Source organism: Trichosurus vulpecula, chromosome 6, assembly GCF_011100635.1.
Source record: "Trichosurus vulpecula isolate mTriVul1 chromosome 6, mTriVul1.pri, whole genome shotgun sequence".
Taxonomy (NCBI): Eukaryota; Metazoa; Chordata; class Mammalia; order Diprotodontia; family Phalangeridae; genus Trichosurus; species Trichosurus vulpecula.
In genome coordinates, this window is record NC_050578.1 from 55461032 (window position 1) to 55477442 (window position 16411).

At 36.6% G+C, this 16411-nt stretch overlaps 1 protein-coding gene across 2 annotated transcripts in view; it reads left to right on the top strand.

The window, feature by feature from the left end:
- Positions 1 to 16411, top strand: part of MANBA (mannosidase beta) — a 121535-nt gene that overhangs the window by 12265 nt on the left and 92859 nt on the right. For both annotated transcript variants that reach the window (XR_005010688.1, XM_036763994.1), the window contains exons 2-5: positions 90 to 184; positions 1469 to 1574; positions 4027 to 4197; positions 5386 to 5509. Coding sequence is in view for 1 of the 2 variants with exons in the window: in XM_036763994.1 (XP_036619889.1) it covers positions 90 to 184; positions 1469 to 1574; positions 4027 to 4197; positions 5386 to 5509 (496 nt within the window). In the remaining variant the exon portion in view is untranslated. The remainder of the gene's footprint in view (positions 1 to 89; positions 185 to 1468; positions 1575 to 4026; positions 4198 to 5385; positions 5510 to 16411) is intronic.

A 16411-nucleotide genomic window follows, 5' to 3' on the forward strand; every position in this document is an offset into this window, starting at 1 on the left:
CAGTCAGTTATTGTTAGACGTGACATAGCTTTTTCAATTTTTTTATAACATTGTTAAGTAAATACTATGACTTTTATTTGCACCTACAGGACCCTTACTATAGATTTAATGACCTGAATTATAGTTGGATTTCCTTGGAAAACTGGACCTATAGCAAAGAATTTAGGATTCCCTTTGACTTCAGGTATGTAGGTTTTGTTTTTAAACTTCTAATAAAAATCTTTATAGGCTGAATATTGGAATAAAGCATTCAAAATTCATTTCTTAAGTATCAGTCATATTATAAAGTGTGCTGCCTGCCTTTCACCACCTCCCCATGCCTGTTAATCTTACATTTGGAAATCTAGAAGTCAGAGTAGTCTTTTGAAATACTGATTTTTATCATGTGTTCCCAGACCTGAGAATTGAAACACGACAAGACTCCTACCTGGATTTCAGGATGCTTCTTAATATGTTCCCTCTCTACATTATGATCTTGTTGCTCATTATCCCTGAACATAAACCCTTCATTTTAGTTAATCCTGTCACCTTAATGTTGCTCATAAATGCCATACTGGTTCCCATTTCCTTGACTTTGCCTATACTATTTTCCTGTCTCCACTTTCCTCTCCCATTATAAGGCCTTACTAGGCTTCAGGGCCAAGCTTAGGTCTAACTCTACTGTGAAGCCTCCCTGACTAGTCCACATTGACTACTCTCATCCATCTTCCTTTCATAAGCTTCTGCAGTACTTAGTCTGTACAGTGCTGTATAACTCTTAATTATGTCCTGCTTGGCATTATTCTGTCTTTGGTTCTTGTATATTCTTCTTAATTGCCCAATTAAATTTTTTTGACTAAATTTTTTTTTCTGATTAATAAGCATTTATCTTTTCTCTCTCCCATTGAGCAAAAACAAAACAAAACAAAACAAAACCCTTGTAACCAATATATGAGTAGACGAGCAAAGCAAATTCCTACCTTGGCCATGGCCAAAAATAAATGTCTCACTCTTAGCATTAGATTGTAAGTTCCTTTGGTGTAGGAATTGTGTCCTCAGTAGGGTTTACCAGAATTTTGAGCATGTGATGGAAACTCAAGAAATACTTGCTGGTTGAAGTTAGGGGGCTCTTTAATTTTAATAATTATATTTACATTCCACTTTTTACTTTCAAAAGTTCACACATCTGCTCTTCCATTTGTATTCAGTCCTATGAGGTAGGGAATTTCAAACATAGAAATGATGTTATTCTTTCTAATGAAAAGTAATGTATCCTTATACAATGGCAACTTCCATTAAAAAACTATATATTTGAAGTATGGTGAAAAAAAAGGGATTCTCCTCAAGAGCAGCTTTTAGTAATCTGTTTTTCCTGTAAAGTGGTCCATATACCTTTACTTCTGTTAGCTGGTAAGGAAAGTTTTCTTGAAATGTTACTATCAGTATTAAATGATACATTACTTAAAATCTTTTTTTTTATTTTTCTTAGAAAGTTGCAGAAAGTAAATTTGATTTTTGAGGGAGTTGATACAGTCGCAGAGGTTCTCCTCAATAATGTCACTGTTGGGAAAACAGACAACATGTTCAATAGATACGTAAGTAAATAGTGTCCAGAAAGAGGCAAAGACTTAGCCTTTTTCTTTACATGTGTTAACAGGGTTTTGCTGAGCCAGTCTTTAACCTGAGAATGAAGAAACATTTTTAAACTCCCAGAGGGCAGATAACCATCTTTTTCTCTATTGTTGGATAAACTCTGCCCCTAGTCTGTGCTATGGAACTCGCACCTTTTCGGAATCCTATACGTTTGAATTTTTGTCACTGAAAATCTAAGTGTTTTCAGACTTTTTACATTAAAAAAGATGGATTGTTTTTGGTTTTGGATGAAGTTTGTACTTTAGATATGTTTCTTTTTACACTTGCATTGTAGGATTGCCTATAATTATAGTGGCATTATTTTTTGTTATCCAACCAGTACACAGAACCTAGTGCAATGTAAGAACTGCCAATGTGTAGGGAATATTAAAGAGGGTCATTTTCTGAAGGAACACAGAGATTGATTTTTATGTAAATTCTAGTAACCTGTGCAATCTACCACCTAATTTAGGACTGCTTTCTATAATAAAGTGCTTAATTTAGGAGGTAGGTCACAAGGATGAATCCACTTTTTTCATAGTACTATACTAGGCCATGCCTAGATGCATTTTGAATTCTTCATAACCTTTGAAAAGTCTAAAATAAAAAGGGACAGCACTTTGTAAGAGTGGGCATACCTGTGGATCAGCGTATATCAGTCCCCCGATATCCTTGCCAGAAAAAAAAGTGCCATAAAGGAAATTTTCCTCATGAGGTCACAGTAAAGAGCAGCTTCTTGTAGAAAGGACTTAAGGATACTGTGTCACAAAGGGCAGCACTCCATGCATAGTGAAAATGATGGACAACAAGGAATGGCCACTGGAGACCCCATGGCCAGGAGGCAGTGACTTGTATCAGCTGTCATCTGCCAGTCACTCATGTCATTCACAAGCCATTTGTCCAGGGAAAAAATGTTTAAGGAAAAGTCAAGGATTTAAAAAAAATTTTTATAAAAGCATTTCCAAATACAAAGTAGAGTCAAAAAAGAGGATTATACATGAAACTGCAGATGTCTAATTCCTGTAGCTTGTTTTTCCTTTGAAGTATAGATGAGATTTGTCTGGTAACTTTCAAAGCTGTTTGGGTTCTTTTCTACACATTGGAAAAAAATGCTTCAGTGACACCCTTGCTCTGTTGCAAGAAAGAGAACAAAATACTTTGTATGAGATACACATAGTGAAACAAAACAAACTTTCATTTGTCCATGTCAAAAAAGGGCTCATTCTGTACCCGGAATTAGTCACCTCTCTACTGAGAGGTAGGTAACATGTTTCATTATTATCACCATTATCTCTGGAGTATTTCAGACTTGAAACACTGTTACGTAAATTGTTCTCCTGGTTCTGCTCCCTTCCATATAAATCACTTCATACAAATCTTCCAAGGTTAGGTCACAGTCGTATTCCATTACATTCACACTATAATTTGTTCTATCTTTCCCCAACTGATGGTCACTTCCTTAATTTACAGTTTTTTGCCACCACAAAAAGTGCTACTATAAATATTTTTCTGTGTAGGAGTCCTTTTTCTCTTTCTTTGGTGTCTTTGAGTTCTAGCCTTAGTGGTGGTATTGTTGGGTGAAAGAAGGTGTGCACAGTTTAGTGTCTTTGGAGGCCTGGAGGTCAAAGGAAGACTTTTGGAGGTTCCAAATTGCTTTCCAGAATAGTTGGACCAATTTATAGCTCCTCTAATATTGAATTAATTGGCTTATTTTCCTACAGTCCTTCCAGTAATTGTAATTTTCCCTTTTTTATCCTTTGCCAATCTTATGGGTATGAGATAGAAATTTGTTTTAATTTGCGTTTTTTCTAATTATTAGTGATTTGGGGCATTTTTCATAAGTCTATTGATAGCTTAAATTTCTTCTTGTGGGAGCTGTGTTCATATAAAAAATGGAGCATTGCAGGAAATTACATTGGTTTTTTTTCCTTCAATTTTGAGAAATAGATTTTTTTAAAAAAAGTAGAAATTCATGTTCCAGTTTATATGCCCATTCCAGACATTAGGATATGGGAAACACATATTTTCTGTCTTTTTTTTTTTTTTAGAAGTTCCAAATTATAAGGCTATACTTTGGAGGAGAAACTCTTCATATAGGATTGAGGAATCTTAAACAGCCTTGTATCCCATAAGTAGCGAATGCACGAGCGTGTGTGTGTGTGTGTGTGTGTGTGTGTGTGTGACTATTTTTAGAACTATCATTCTAATGGGAGGAAGACACAATTTGTAAACTTTATTTGGGAGAAGAATTAATTTAGGATAGAAGTATAGAACCAAATTGTATTATGGGGTGGATTTTTCTATAGAACATTTGAATGATTTTTCTTTTTCACAGATTTCTGCATTGATTTAAATTTTGCAACTCAGTCTCAGTAATACAGTGGCCACATATTTCTCTTTTTCCCTTTAACTCAGACCTTTGATATTACCAAGGAAGTCAGAGAGCTCAACATCATCAAGCTTCATTTCCAATCAGCAATTTCATATGCTGCTCAGCAAAGCAAGGCTCATATAGGGTACCCAATACCACCTGAGTGCCCTGAACCTGTCCAGAAAGGAGTGTGCCATGTTAACTTTATTCGAAAGGTATAACCTCTTAGTCTTTTGGGGTTTGGGCTTGGGGATAAAAGTGAACATAAACTAATTTAAATATACACTGATACTATGAAATGATTCCACTTCAGCTAATGCTATTTTGTTTTTCTCCCAGTTATGGAAAGCCAGACAGTAACAATTTAAATTAGAACAGAATGACCAAATTCCCAGGCCCATTGCTAAAAATTGTCTAATTCAGAGAGCGTTTTGTATTTTTTGTGTTACGATCTAAGACTGTGAAATTCATTTTTTAAAGAAGAAAAAAGAGCAAATTTTTTCTTTTCTTTCTTCCCCCCCCCCCTTTTTTTTTTTTTTGCTAAATTGGAATGTAGTGGCCACTCACAGGCCAGATCCCAGCACTGATTGGCATGGAAACTTCGATCGTCTCTATTTTTGACCTAGACTGGTTCAGTGCTCTCTAAGTAGTCAGGCAGAAGTGTACTTTACTGTATTAGTGCCAGACTTAGCACAGACACCAGTTGACTACAGCCCTACCATGCTCCAGTGATAAACCCTTAGCTTTGTCTGTAACAAGAACTACAGGTGTGTATCACTATATTTGGCATGGAAAATTCCTTTTCTTATTATTCTCACGAGTGCCGGGCTTTGTGTTTGAACTTGAAATATGAACTAATATTGGTTCTGCTTGAAAATTGATAGGCAAATTGATTTGCATAAAGGGAGGGATGGCAGAGTTAAGCAGAATGAGGTTGGTCAAAATTGGTTTGTCATAGACATTGGTCTCCCTACCAATGTTAAGGGTCTTAGTGGAATACTTTAATTAACACAGTTCTATTTGAGGGGGAGGGACAAGTGGGAGTTGGTAAATACATTTGAATTATTTCCAGTAAGAATCATCACACTTAAGAATTGTCTTATATGTTCAGACGTTTGCTTCCCTGTTCTTTGTGATTATATTTAAACTCAGATAATTGGGAGGATTTGGTGGCTAACATGGTAGTTAACTAATATTTACTTAGTAATGTAATGATCTAAGACAAAAGAAATGCAAGATAGTCCAATGGGAGTTGTGTTTTATTGCAGCATTTCTGAAAATTTTATGTGGTGCTGCCTCACTCATGATACTCTCTATATAGAAAGTAGATCTTTCAAAAAGTACCCTTTGGATGATTTCCATCAATTGGTAATCAAAATGTTTGTTGTTTCTTGGGTTTACAGGAACAGTGTTCATTTAGCTGGGACTGGGGTCCTTCCTTTCCTACTCAAGGAATATGGAAAGATGTTAGAATTGTGGCCTATGATATTTGCCATTTGGATGACTTTACTTTTACTCCTACTTATGGTAAGACAGGATGATTTTTTAAAAAATAAATTTTTATTGGTATTTTTGGCTTTTGCAAACTTCTCATGGTATCATTCTCCCACCCTGATCCCAGATAGTCATCTCAGGTGACAAATAACTTTTTTTTTAAAAGAGGAAGAAAATCACTAAAACGGATTTATATATTGAAAATACATGCAACATTCTATCCCTGTGGACCTTCCATGTTTGCAAAGGATTATATCTGAGATATCTTCTGATGTCTCTTCTTTGGGACCAGTCTTGTTCTTTGTAATTTTGTAGCATTCACTTTTGATTGTTTTGTGGTTGATCTTTCCATTTATGTTATAGTCATTGGGTATATTCTTTTACTAGTTTTGTTTATTTCACTCTGCATCAGTTCACATAACTGTGCTTCTTTGTGTTCATCATAGTCTCCATTTCTTTCAGCATAAGGTAATTTGGTTTTGTTGCAGAAGGTGGTTGAACTTCTGGGCTATAAAAAGTTGCTGTATTTATAGTTCTGGGAATTCAGGGCTTGTTTTTCTTTTTTAGAACTTAATGACACAATTTTTAAAAATTGTGTAAATTATTCATACATTGTATTTAAGTGGAAAAAATTCTTAAGATAGAGCAGGAGATAGACTAGGACTAGTTACATAAGTCTTGGAGCCATTTACATAGAGATGGAATTAAACCCATGAGAGCCGATAAGGTTACTGAGAGAAGAGGGCTCAGGATTTATCTTAAGATACACTTGTATAGTTGGCTAGAGTTCAACATTCATTCAGCAAACACTGGCTATAATAATAGTCTGAATAAAGATTTCTCCAGTATAGGTCTCCCCCTAAAGTGAGATCTTGGGAGGAAAATTATATCTAGACATAGATTTATTCTGTAGTGATAATCTCATATATAGATATATAATATATATATGCATAAAATCTATATTTGTATTTATTATATATAGATCTATGTAAGTCTTTATATATTTACATCTATACACACATGGATCATATGTAGATATATAGATTTCTTAGCTCTATAGACATACATCTTTATTATATAGATCTATAGATATATGCATCTGTAGAGCTAAGAAATCTATATCTATCTACATGTATTCAGTAAGAAATCGATATCTGTCTGTCTACATGTATACATATGCATATAGATATATAGATTACATGTTGATATATAAATAGATTTATTCTGTAGATGTAATCCTTTATATAGAGATCTGTTATCTAGATATGTTATTATTGCATTTCCTATGTAGATCTTTAGATATATAGATTTATACATCTATAAATATATATAACAAATATATATGTATTTCTGTAAACACATCAATGTATAGATTATACGTAGATCTGTAAGTATAGAATTATTCTATAGAGATATTTTGTAGATATGTAGTTCTATACTTATAGACACATATCTGTAGAATAAATCTTTATTGCTACATCTGTACACTGACATAGTGATATAGATTTATTTTATAGATACATTTTATATATAAAGATATATCTATATAATATAGATCTATAGAGCTATATCTATACACCTCCATCTATACAGATAGATATATAGATTATATGTAGATGTATCGGTATGGATTTATTATATAGATCTATGGATACATTTATTATACTACATTTATTATATAGACCTATTGTATAGGTCTATATAATTCTATATTGTATAGATCTATATAATAAATCTGTATCTGCATATAATCTATGTAGCTTTATTATGTGTTTGTAGATGTGCCCTGAAAAATTATTATGGAAAATTATTATAAAAACTAATCTAATAAACATTCATTAAATTCCTGCAATGTGTGAGGTACAGTGCTGAGTACTAGGGATACAATCCTGCCCTCCAGGAGCTTATAATCTAAAGGGGGAGACAACACACAAGAGGAGGTAGGAAAGGATGGGATCCCAGAGGGTATCTGTGTACCCTAACCCTAAAAACCCTGACCTGTTTGGGAAACACTAAATTTTCTTTTTTATTATGCTCTTAATAATCATCATCAAAAATGGACATTTAGACGTACAAGAAAAAATTGGATTGTTAATAAGCTATAATATGCAACTATTTTGAAACGGTATTAAATTTAATACATTAATCACATCTTTGTGTCCTTTTCTGAACTTTCTTTTCTTCTATGTATTTAAAACGTTTTATTGTTGCTCTATTTTTGTAGTTCTGTCACTATCAAGTATTTCAACTTTCTGCCCCTCTCTGCCTCCCTCCCCCTGTCCCCCCATCCCCACCCCCCACACACATAGACCCTTCTCCCACGTAACAAGAATGATCAAGCCAAACAAAATAATACATTGACCATTCTTCTTCTGGAACTGTAGTCTGTCACCACTCCACGGGAGCAGGCTTATAATTAGTATTCTAGGGCCATAATTGATCATTGCATTTATCAGAGTTCAGCAGTTTTTCGAAGTTGTTTTCCTTTATGTCATTGTATAAGTTTTTCTCCTGATTCTGCTCAACCCAATCTGCATAAGCTTGTTATACAAGTCAGCTGAGGTTTCTTCAGATTGGTTGTAGTCATCATTTCTTATGGCACAATGCTATTTCATTATGTCTATATGCCATAGTTCAGTTGTTTTCCAATTGATGAGCATCCACTTTATTACTTGTTATTTTCCTCAGAGGCAAATGTAACAGAAAGTGTCAGGAGCTGCATAGCAGGGGATCTCTGGAAAGTGGGGAAATTTGAGAATGGCAAACAGCTGTGAGAAGTTGGGGTTTTCATGCATGATTAAAATAGATAACCTCATTTTCACTTCCCCTCCCCATCTGCCACTCTCCTGTTCACTCTGCTCTCAGCATGTCTACATATAAGTAGTATATATGAAATATAGATGTGGTAATAGGGTACAATAGTAGCTTTGGTGGTTGGGAAAGGCTTCATGTAAGGTGTGGCATTTGAACTGAACTTTGAGGGAAACTAGGGATTCTGAGGGCAGCTGGGTGGTACATAGTGCCAGACCAGAAGGAAGACCTAAGTTCAAATGTGGCCCCACACACTTATTAGCTGTATGACCAAGGCAAGTCACTTAACCTGATTGCCTCAGTTTTCCCATCTCTAAAAATGAGCTGGAGAAAGAAATGGCAAACTACTCCAGTATCTTTGCCAAGAAAACCCCAAATGGGATCACAAAGAGTCAGACAAAACTGAAGCAGCTGAACAACAACAGAAGGGATTCTAAGAGGCAGAGGTAAGGAAGGAGTGCCTTCCAGACATGGGGGATAGGTTGTGCAAGGCACATAGATGGGATATAAGATGTGGCATGAGAAGAGCAGCATGGAGTCCAGTGTGACTGAACCACAGAGCTGGTGAGAGGATGTACGATATGGTAGGGTTGAAATGGTAGGTTGGAACCATGGGCTCCAGGAGGGCTTTAAATGCCAAACAGAATGGTTCATATTGGTGCTTAGGGGGAATAGTACTTAAACACCCAGTAAACGCTTTAATAAATGCCTGCTGATTGATTCATTGACTAGGGAGCCATTGGGGTTTGTTGAACAGGAGAGTTGCAGTCAGAACTCGTTACTCCTCATTATTGTATTACTTTGGCCTTTATGTGAAGGATGGATTTGAGAGGGGAAACACTTTTGGTGATTCTTGTAATCTAGGCAGGAGGTGATAAGAGCCTCAGCTTGAATGGTGGCTATGTGAATGGAGAGAAGGGAATGGATGCAAGAGATGTTGTGGAGTTGGAATCCAGACTCCAGGGTTGCAAAACTTGGTGACTGGAAGGCTGGTAGTGTCCTTGATAGGGAAATTAGGAAGAGGGGTGGGTTTGGGAGAAAAGATACTAAGTTCTGTTTTGGATATGTTTGAGTATCAAGTACTTATGGATTATTCAGGTTTTTTGGAGGATTATTCAGTTTAACATGTCTAATAGGTGATAGTGTCTAGAGCTCAGAAGAGAGACTAGGTCTGGCTATAGAGGACCAGAAGCCATCTATTTAGAGGTGATAATTTAATCCACAGGAGGTCACTGCGAGTATGAAGAGAGCCCAATAAAGAGTCTGGGGTATGTTCATAGGGTCAAAGATACAGGGGATCATCTAGAAAAGCAGAGTAAGCGCTAGTCAGAGAGGAAAGAGAACCATGAAAACCTAGGGAGGAGACAGTAACCAGGGGGACAGCTAAATCACCTATGTGAAAGGCTGCAGAGAAATTCAAAAGGATGAGGACTGAGGAAAGGCCTTTTGATTTGGCAGTTAAGAGGTCAGTGGTGACTTTGAAGAGAGTGGTGCCCATTGGGTGCGGTTAGAATTCAGATTGCAAGAGGTTGAGAAACGAAACATCCCCAGTATCTGGTGTGTACTAAGCGCTTAAGAAATACTTGTTGACTGACAAGTTCACTGACCGAAGGGAGAGAACTAGAGGCAACAGATGTAGATGAATTTTTCTAGGTCTTTGGCTCTGTTAGGGAGAAGAGATATTGTATAATAGCTTGAGGGACGGAGGGTCAGGTTGAAGATTAGGGTCAGTAGTGTCAAGTGCAGCAGAAAAATAATGGTGAGGATCAAGAAGTAGGCATTGGAGCAGGAAGGAAGGAAACAAGCCTTTATTAAATGCCTGTCCTATGTGCCAGGCACTGTGCTGAGTGCTTACAAATGTCATCTCATTTGATCCTCACAATAACCCTGGGAGGTAGGTACTGTTATCATCCCTATTTTACGAATGGGGAAATGGAGGCAAGCAGAAGTTAAGTGACTTGCGAGGGGTTACACCTCCCCTCCTCCCCCAGTAAGTATGTGAAGCCAGATTTGAACTCAGGACTTCCTGACTCCAGGGCCAACATTCTGTCCACTGCAATACCCAGAGTGATTTTATCGGGGATGGAAGCCAGGTTTGCAAAGTGGTGAGGAGTGAGTGGCTAGTGAGGAAATAGAACTAGTGAGTATAGTTTACTTTCTGAAGGTGGAAGTTGAAGAAAGAGTTGGAATGATCACTTGAGGTCAGGTAAGGTCAGTAGGATTTTACTTTTCTAACTGAGATGAAATGTTGAGTGGTGAGGAAATCAGTCAAGCCAGAGATTTGAAGGGTCAGGAGAGGGTGAGGATACCTAGGAGAAAATGCTGAGGGAAATCTTACACATGCCTGGTCCTCACTTTTAAGGAGCTCTCTCCATGAACCTCTGTAACGGCAACCACACTGGCATACGCAGGATGGCTGCTAGTGCAGGTTCTTTTATCTCCTTTACTAAGGAAAGTCAGCTGTTTCAGGGGTCAACAATCTTTCTTTTTTAATCACATAAAATACAAACAAAGGAAATACAAAAAAGAGACATAAAGACCAACAGACAGGGCTCTACTGCCTGAATCAAAGCTTTACATCCACCACTGAATTGAGAGAGCCTTTGCCTCTGAGGAGTTGGGGAGCTCTGAACATATGGCCACTCAGAGTCTTGGCCAGGGAATCACAACATCTTTCTCATAAGTGAACCCCCAAAGCAAAAGCTCACCTCTCACAATATATACTCTCAGCTAACAGCCTCAGAACCAGAAGGCATCACAACCTGATCGATTGCCTAATTAGCTTATTAACAAAAGGTGTGCAAGCCTTCCTATAAGCAGACTTCCTTAACGGGCTCCACATGAGGCCTGTTAATCAGCAGGGAAGGTCTTATACTGCGCCCCCCCCCCCATTAACATTACAACTTCTCATAGAAAAACACAAAGCAAATAGGAATATGATGAATGCTGAAGAGGAGGGCCAAGTGCTGTGAGATGAGGTGAAGGGGAGAGGGCTTCATGGAGGAGGTGGCCATTGAGCTGGGTCTTGAAAATAGACCAAATCAACAGGAGGTATGGTGGGAGGGAGGGGGAGGCACTGGAGGATAGGGAAGATACAGGAAAGCATGATAGAAGCATGGGTTGTGGGAAAGTGTAGATGTTTTTAGTGGAAAGTGAGTATTCCAGTTTGGATGGAACATGTGTGAGAGGTTAGGAATGTGATAGAAAACTAGAAAGAGGAACTTCAGTGACACACTAGGGACTAGTTAAGACTTTGTCCAGCAGACAATGAATTGAAGGTTTTTAAGGAAAGAAAATAAGTAAAGAAAAATAATATTTCACGAATGCAGTATTATTCTATCGCATTTATTTGGTTCATGTGGTGGCACAGTGTGGGATATGAGTTAAGGAAATCCAGATTCAAATTCTGCCTCAGACATACTGGCTGTATGACCTTGGCCAAGTAACTTCTCTGTGGCTCCATTTTCTTCTATCTAAAATGGAGGTTATAATAGCACCTACATCCCAGGGTTGTCTCAAGAATCAAATGAATTAACAGTGTGAAGTGCTTTGTAAACCTTAAAGCACTACAAAAATGTGAATTATTGCATTAATTCTATATTCGCTGATGTTATCATGACTTCATAGCATTTTGTGTCATTCACTCTCCTGGCCTTGGCCAGGCTTCCCTTCCTGCTCCACGAAGAGCCATTTCTGTGTTTGCGGCTTCAAATTCATGGCTGCAGAAAGAAGCAAATTTAGGTCAAAGGGTGTACATCCTTTTACTACAATCATCTCCATTTTATAGCTAATACTTGGCTGTTAGACTCTTCCACAATGCTTTCTTGTTACTTGAAGTATTATTCAGCAAAGAGAACACCTTGCTTCTCCAGTTGTCTTTGATAGAATTGCATATATTTTAATACTCTGCAATGTCTGTTGTTTTTCTGCATCTGTAAAACAACAACAACAAAAAAACCAGGAAAGGTTTTTATCCCAAAGTTCGTTATTTCTTCTCCCTCTGTATCTGTTTGTTCATCTGTAAGTAGCACAAGTCAAAGTACTTCATTGATTTTTTGAGGGCTCAGACCTATGATTTCATTGGTATCATGAGCTTGAAATGTGGAAACTCCTAGCAATTCAGATTGGCACGTGCTTTGCAAGAGCCTGAGGCTCTTAGGGGTTAAGTGAGTTGCCCAGGGTCACACAGTTTATATATCAGAGGCAGGACTTAAATTCAGGTCTCCCTGACTTTGAGGCCAGCTCTTTCTCTGTCTCTAATCCCAAACAGCTTCCCTACTTCATTGATTCCTTTTAAAAAATTAAATTTTTATTGATATCCTCTGTATTTATGATATCCTCTGTATTTATATTACCTGCATCTCCCAATGTATCCATTCCACTCCTTCCTCTCCTCTCAAAGAGCTATTTCTTGTAACAAAGAATAAAAAGTTAAAAAAAATACACATTGGAAAAAGTCCGACATCTTAATTGCTCTATACTCATAGTCATCTCTCTATTTGAAGAAGGGAAGGAGGGGGAGGTACCTTTTCGTATCTCCTCTGGGCCCACACTTCGACATTCAGAATTTCACAGCATTGATTTGAATTATTTTGCTGTTGTTTCTTTTTACAGGGTAGTTATTGTTTTCCTGGTTCTGCTTATTTCACTTTGTATCAGTTCATGGAAACCTTTCTATTTGTCTTTGTTATATTCATCATTTCTCATAATACAATTACATTCGTGTGCCACACCTTATTTATCCATTCTCTAATCAATGGGCATCTACTTTGTTTCTAATTCTTCGCTGCCATAAAAAGTGTTGGTGCAAATATTTTAGTATAAGTGTGTATGTATGTGCATATGTACATATATATGCATACATCCACACACACATACATGCACATTTTATGGAAGAGCAGTGGAATCCTTGGGTCAAAGAATATGGCTATTTTACCAAATTAACTATGAAAGATCCCTGATATTCTCATTTTTTAATAAAAGTCATGACCCTTGCTATTCAGATCACATATTTGAATTTATTGTGAGAATTGGTGTAAGATGTAGGTCTAAACATAATTTCTGCTGGAATGCTTTTCACTTTTCTCAGCAATTATTGTTAAATAGGGAGTTCTTTCCTAGATAATTTATTTTTTGGAAGTTTGTCGTACAGGGAGTTAGTGTATTTAGCTGTTTCTGATTACTTCTAGTGTAGTTTATTCCATTGAGCTTATGTATCAACTTTTAAACAAGTATAAAATAGTTTTGATGATAATTGCTTTAAGTATAGTTTTATGTCTGGAAGCTCTATTCCCCTTTAATCTTGTCCTTTTTTTTTTTTCATTATTTACCTTTATATTCTAGACTTTTTGTTCCTCCAAATGAACTTTGTTATTTTGTTCCGCTCTGTAAAGTAGCCTTTTGGTTAGTTAGATTGGTAGAGCACTCACTCAATATGTAAAAAATCTGAGTCCCATCGTCACTTTTTTTGTGGCATGCCACAGTCATGAGTTCTTTTCTCTAGTTAAGCAATTCTGTTCTTCCTTAAGTAATGTTTTGCAATTATATCTCTAAGAGTGCTTTGTTAGATTGACTCCTAGATATTTTATACGTTTTTTAGTTATTTTGAATGGGACTTTCTGTTATTCCCTTTTGGGTTTTGTTGCTGCTGTATGGAAATGCTATTGATTTTTTTGGCGGGGATTGGTGGTTGATATCCTGTTACTTTACTGAAGCAATTATTTTAATTATTTTTTTTCTGATTCTTTTGAGGTTTTTGATATTTATGTAGATTTCATTACATCCTTATATTCTGATGCTAGAATTTTTCGCAAAGAATGTCATCCGGGCAAATAGCTGTCATGGTTTTGGTGATTTAAAAAAAATCCTTCCATTTTGCATTTTTAGTTATTGATGGTGGTATTGCAGAAGACTACTTTAATGTTGCAAGAGTTTAGTCAGTTTTTTCTTGATCTCTAGTTATTATCTTATGTAAAAATGAAGCCATTCATGTGTTTTGCATGACTATACATATATGTATAATCTGTAATAGGAAAAAATAAAATATAAAAGCCAATATCCACTTTACAAAAATGAAGCCATTCAATTTCATATGTATTTATTGAGCCATTTACTCATAGTTCATTTTTATAGTATTTGAAGTTTTGCAGAGCTTTTTCTTTATCCTTTTGTGAAGTAATTAGTAACTGAGGTCCTGAAAGAGAAGTAATATTCATTTATTTATTTGTGTTTATTCATTATAATTTACTAAACATATACTTTATTATGTTTCTATTACAATTTATCTAATTAAAATTTGATACTGTTAACAAAGGCAGGACTCTAGTCAAGCTTTCCTTATTTCAAAGTAGATACTGTAGTTACTATGCCAAACTACTTCATGCAAAGTACTCGTTGGGTAATGTGAAGGATATGATTATGACTAGGGTACAATCCTTATTCCTTTTATAGGATGAGTAAGACCTGAGTGTGAATCACTGTAGTACAAGGTGTAAGGCATGACAACCCACAGGATTGGAGGATTTTTTAGAGGTTTCCAAGTCTGAGATGTTAAGTTTGTGTGATTCTTGGTTGTAGAATTAGAAGAGACCTTAAAATCATTGGGAGTGGGGAGGGGCAGAATTGAATACTAGGTTAAGGAATTTAGAATATTTTGTAGTCCCTGTGGAGCCAGTGAACAAATCTTTTAAATTGAACAGTAGTTCCAATCATTCTTTTAAAAAAAATTTTTTGGAGGGGGGGAGGAAGGCAGGGCAATTGGGGTTAAGTGACTTGCCCAAGGTCACACAGCTAGTAAGTGTGTCAAGTGTCTGAGGCTGGATTTGAACTTGAGTCCTCCTCACTCTAGGGCTGATGTTCTACTCACTGTGCCACCTAGCTGTCCCTAGTCAAAACATTCTGAAAAATATTTCAAACTATACCCATCATTCACTAATATATGTATGTGTGTATATGCATATATATATGTGTGTGTGTGTATGTGTACATACATATGTATACATATACACATATACATATACACATATATGCACATATACATACATACACACACACACATATCCTTTGGTCTAGTGAGACCATTGCTAGACTTACACCCCAAAAGAGATCAAGTCAGAGGAAGTGGACCCATATGTGCAACACTGTTTATAGCATCACTCTTTGTTGGAGCAAAGAACTAGCAACAAGGTGGATGCCCGTAGATTAGAGACTAGCTGAACAAATTATGGTATATAAGTATAATGTCACATTATTGCACTGTAGGAAATGACTAAAGGGATGGATTCAGGAAAACCTTAGTAGACATGTCAGCTGATACAGAGTGGATCAATAGAAACAGGAAAACAGTCTATCCAACGATTACACAATAGTAAAGGAAACAACGTTGCAAGACTTAGGCACTGTGATAAGCACAGTAGCTGGTAACAACTCCACAAAATTGATACTGGATCGGGCTTCTGGGTGTTGAGGTCATGGAAGAGGTGCATAATGAGACTTATATTTTCAGACATTGCTAATGAGTGAATTTGTTTTGTACTTCATTGTTACCAGGGAGCTGTGTGTGTGTGTGTGTGTGTGTGTGTGTGTGAAACTTCAGGAAGTAGGGATACTAAAAAGATGGAATGAAAGAACGTTGAATTGCTAAATAAAAAGAAAAGAACTGAAGAAAGTTCAGAAGGGGGTACAGACAATTAGGGCAATGTTGGATCTACCCTGTTAAATTAGCAATATTTAAAACAAAGCCAAACAAAACCAAACCTCATGTAGCACATAGTGCAGTACCTAGTATGAAAACAAGAGTTGGGCTGGAGAGAAAGTCAGTGATCTAGACACTGAATGCTTTCTATCCTAGATCTTCTTTGATAGGAAGACAGAAGATTAAAAGCAGCAATAAAGAGATATGACTTTGCATCTCATGACTTATATAATGTGTTATCTGAGCCCCATGGGGCCCTTTCTCAGAAAGACCCTGGGCTCACATGTACTGAGTTCAATCCTAGGAGAACCTGAACCTGACTGAGAGGGAATCAAGTTTTTTCCCCACACTCTTTGACTCATTATGCCCTCCAACATCTAGTTTCAGGGGAAAATCTCCACAACAAAGCTTACAAGTGGCCCATGTCTACA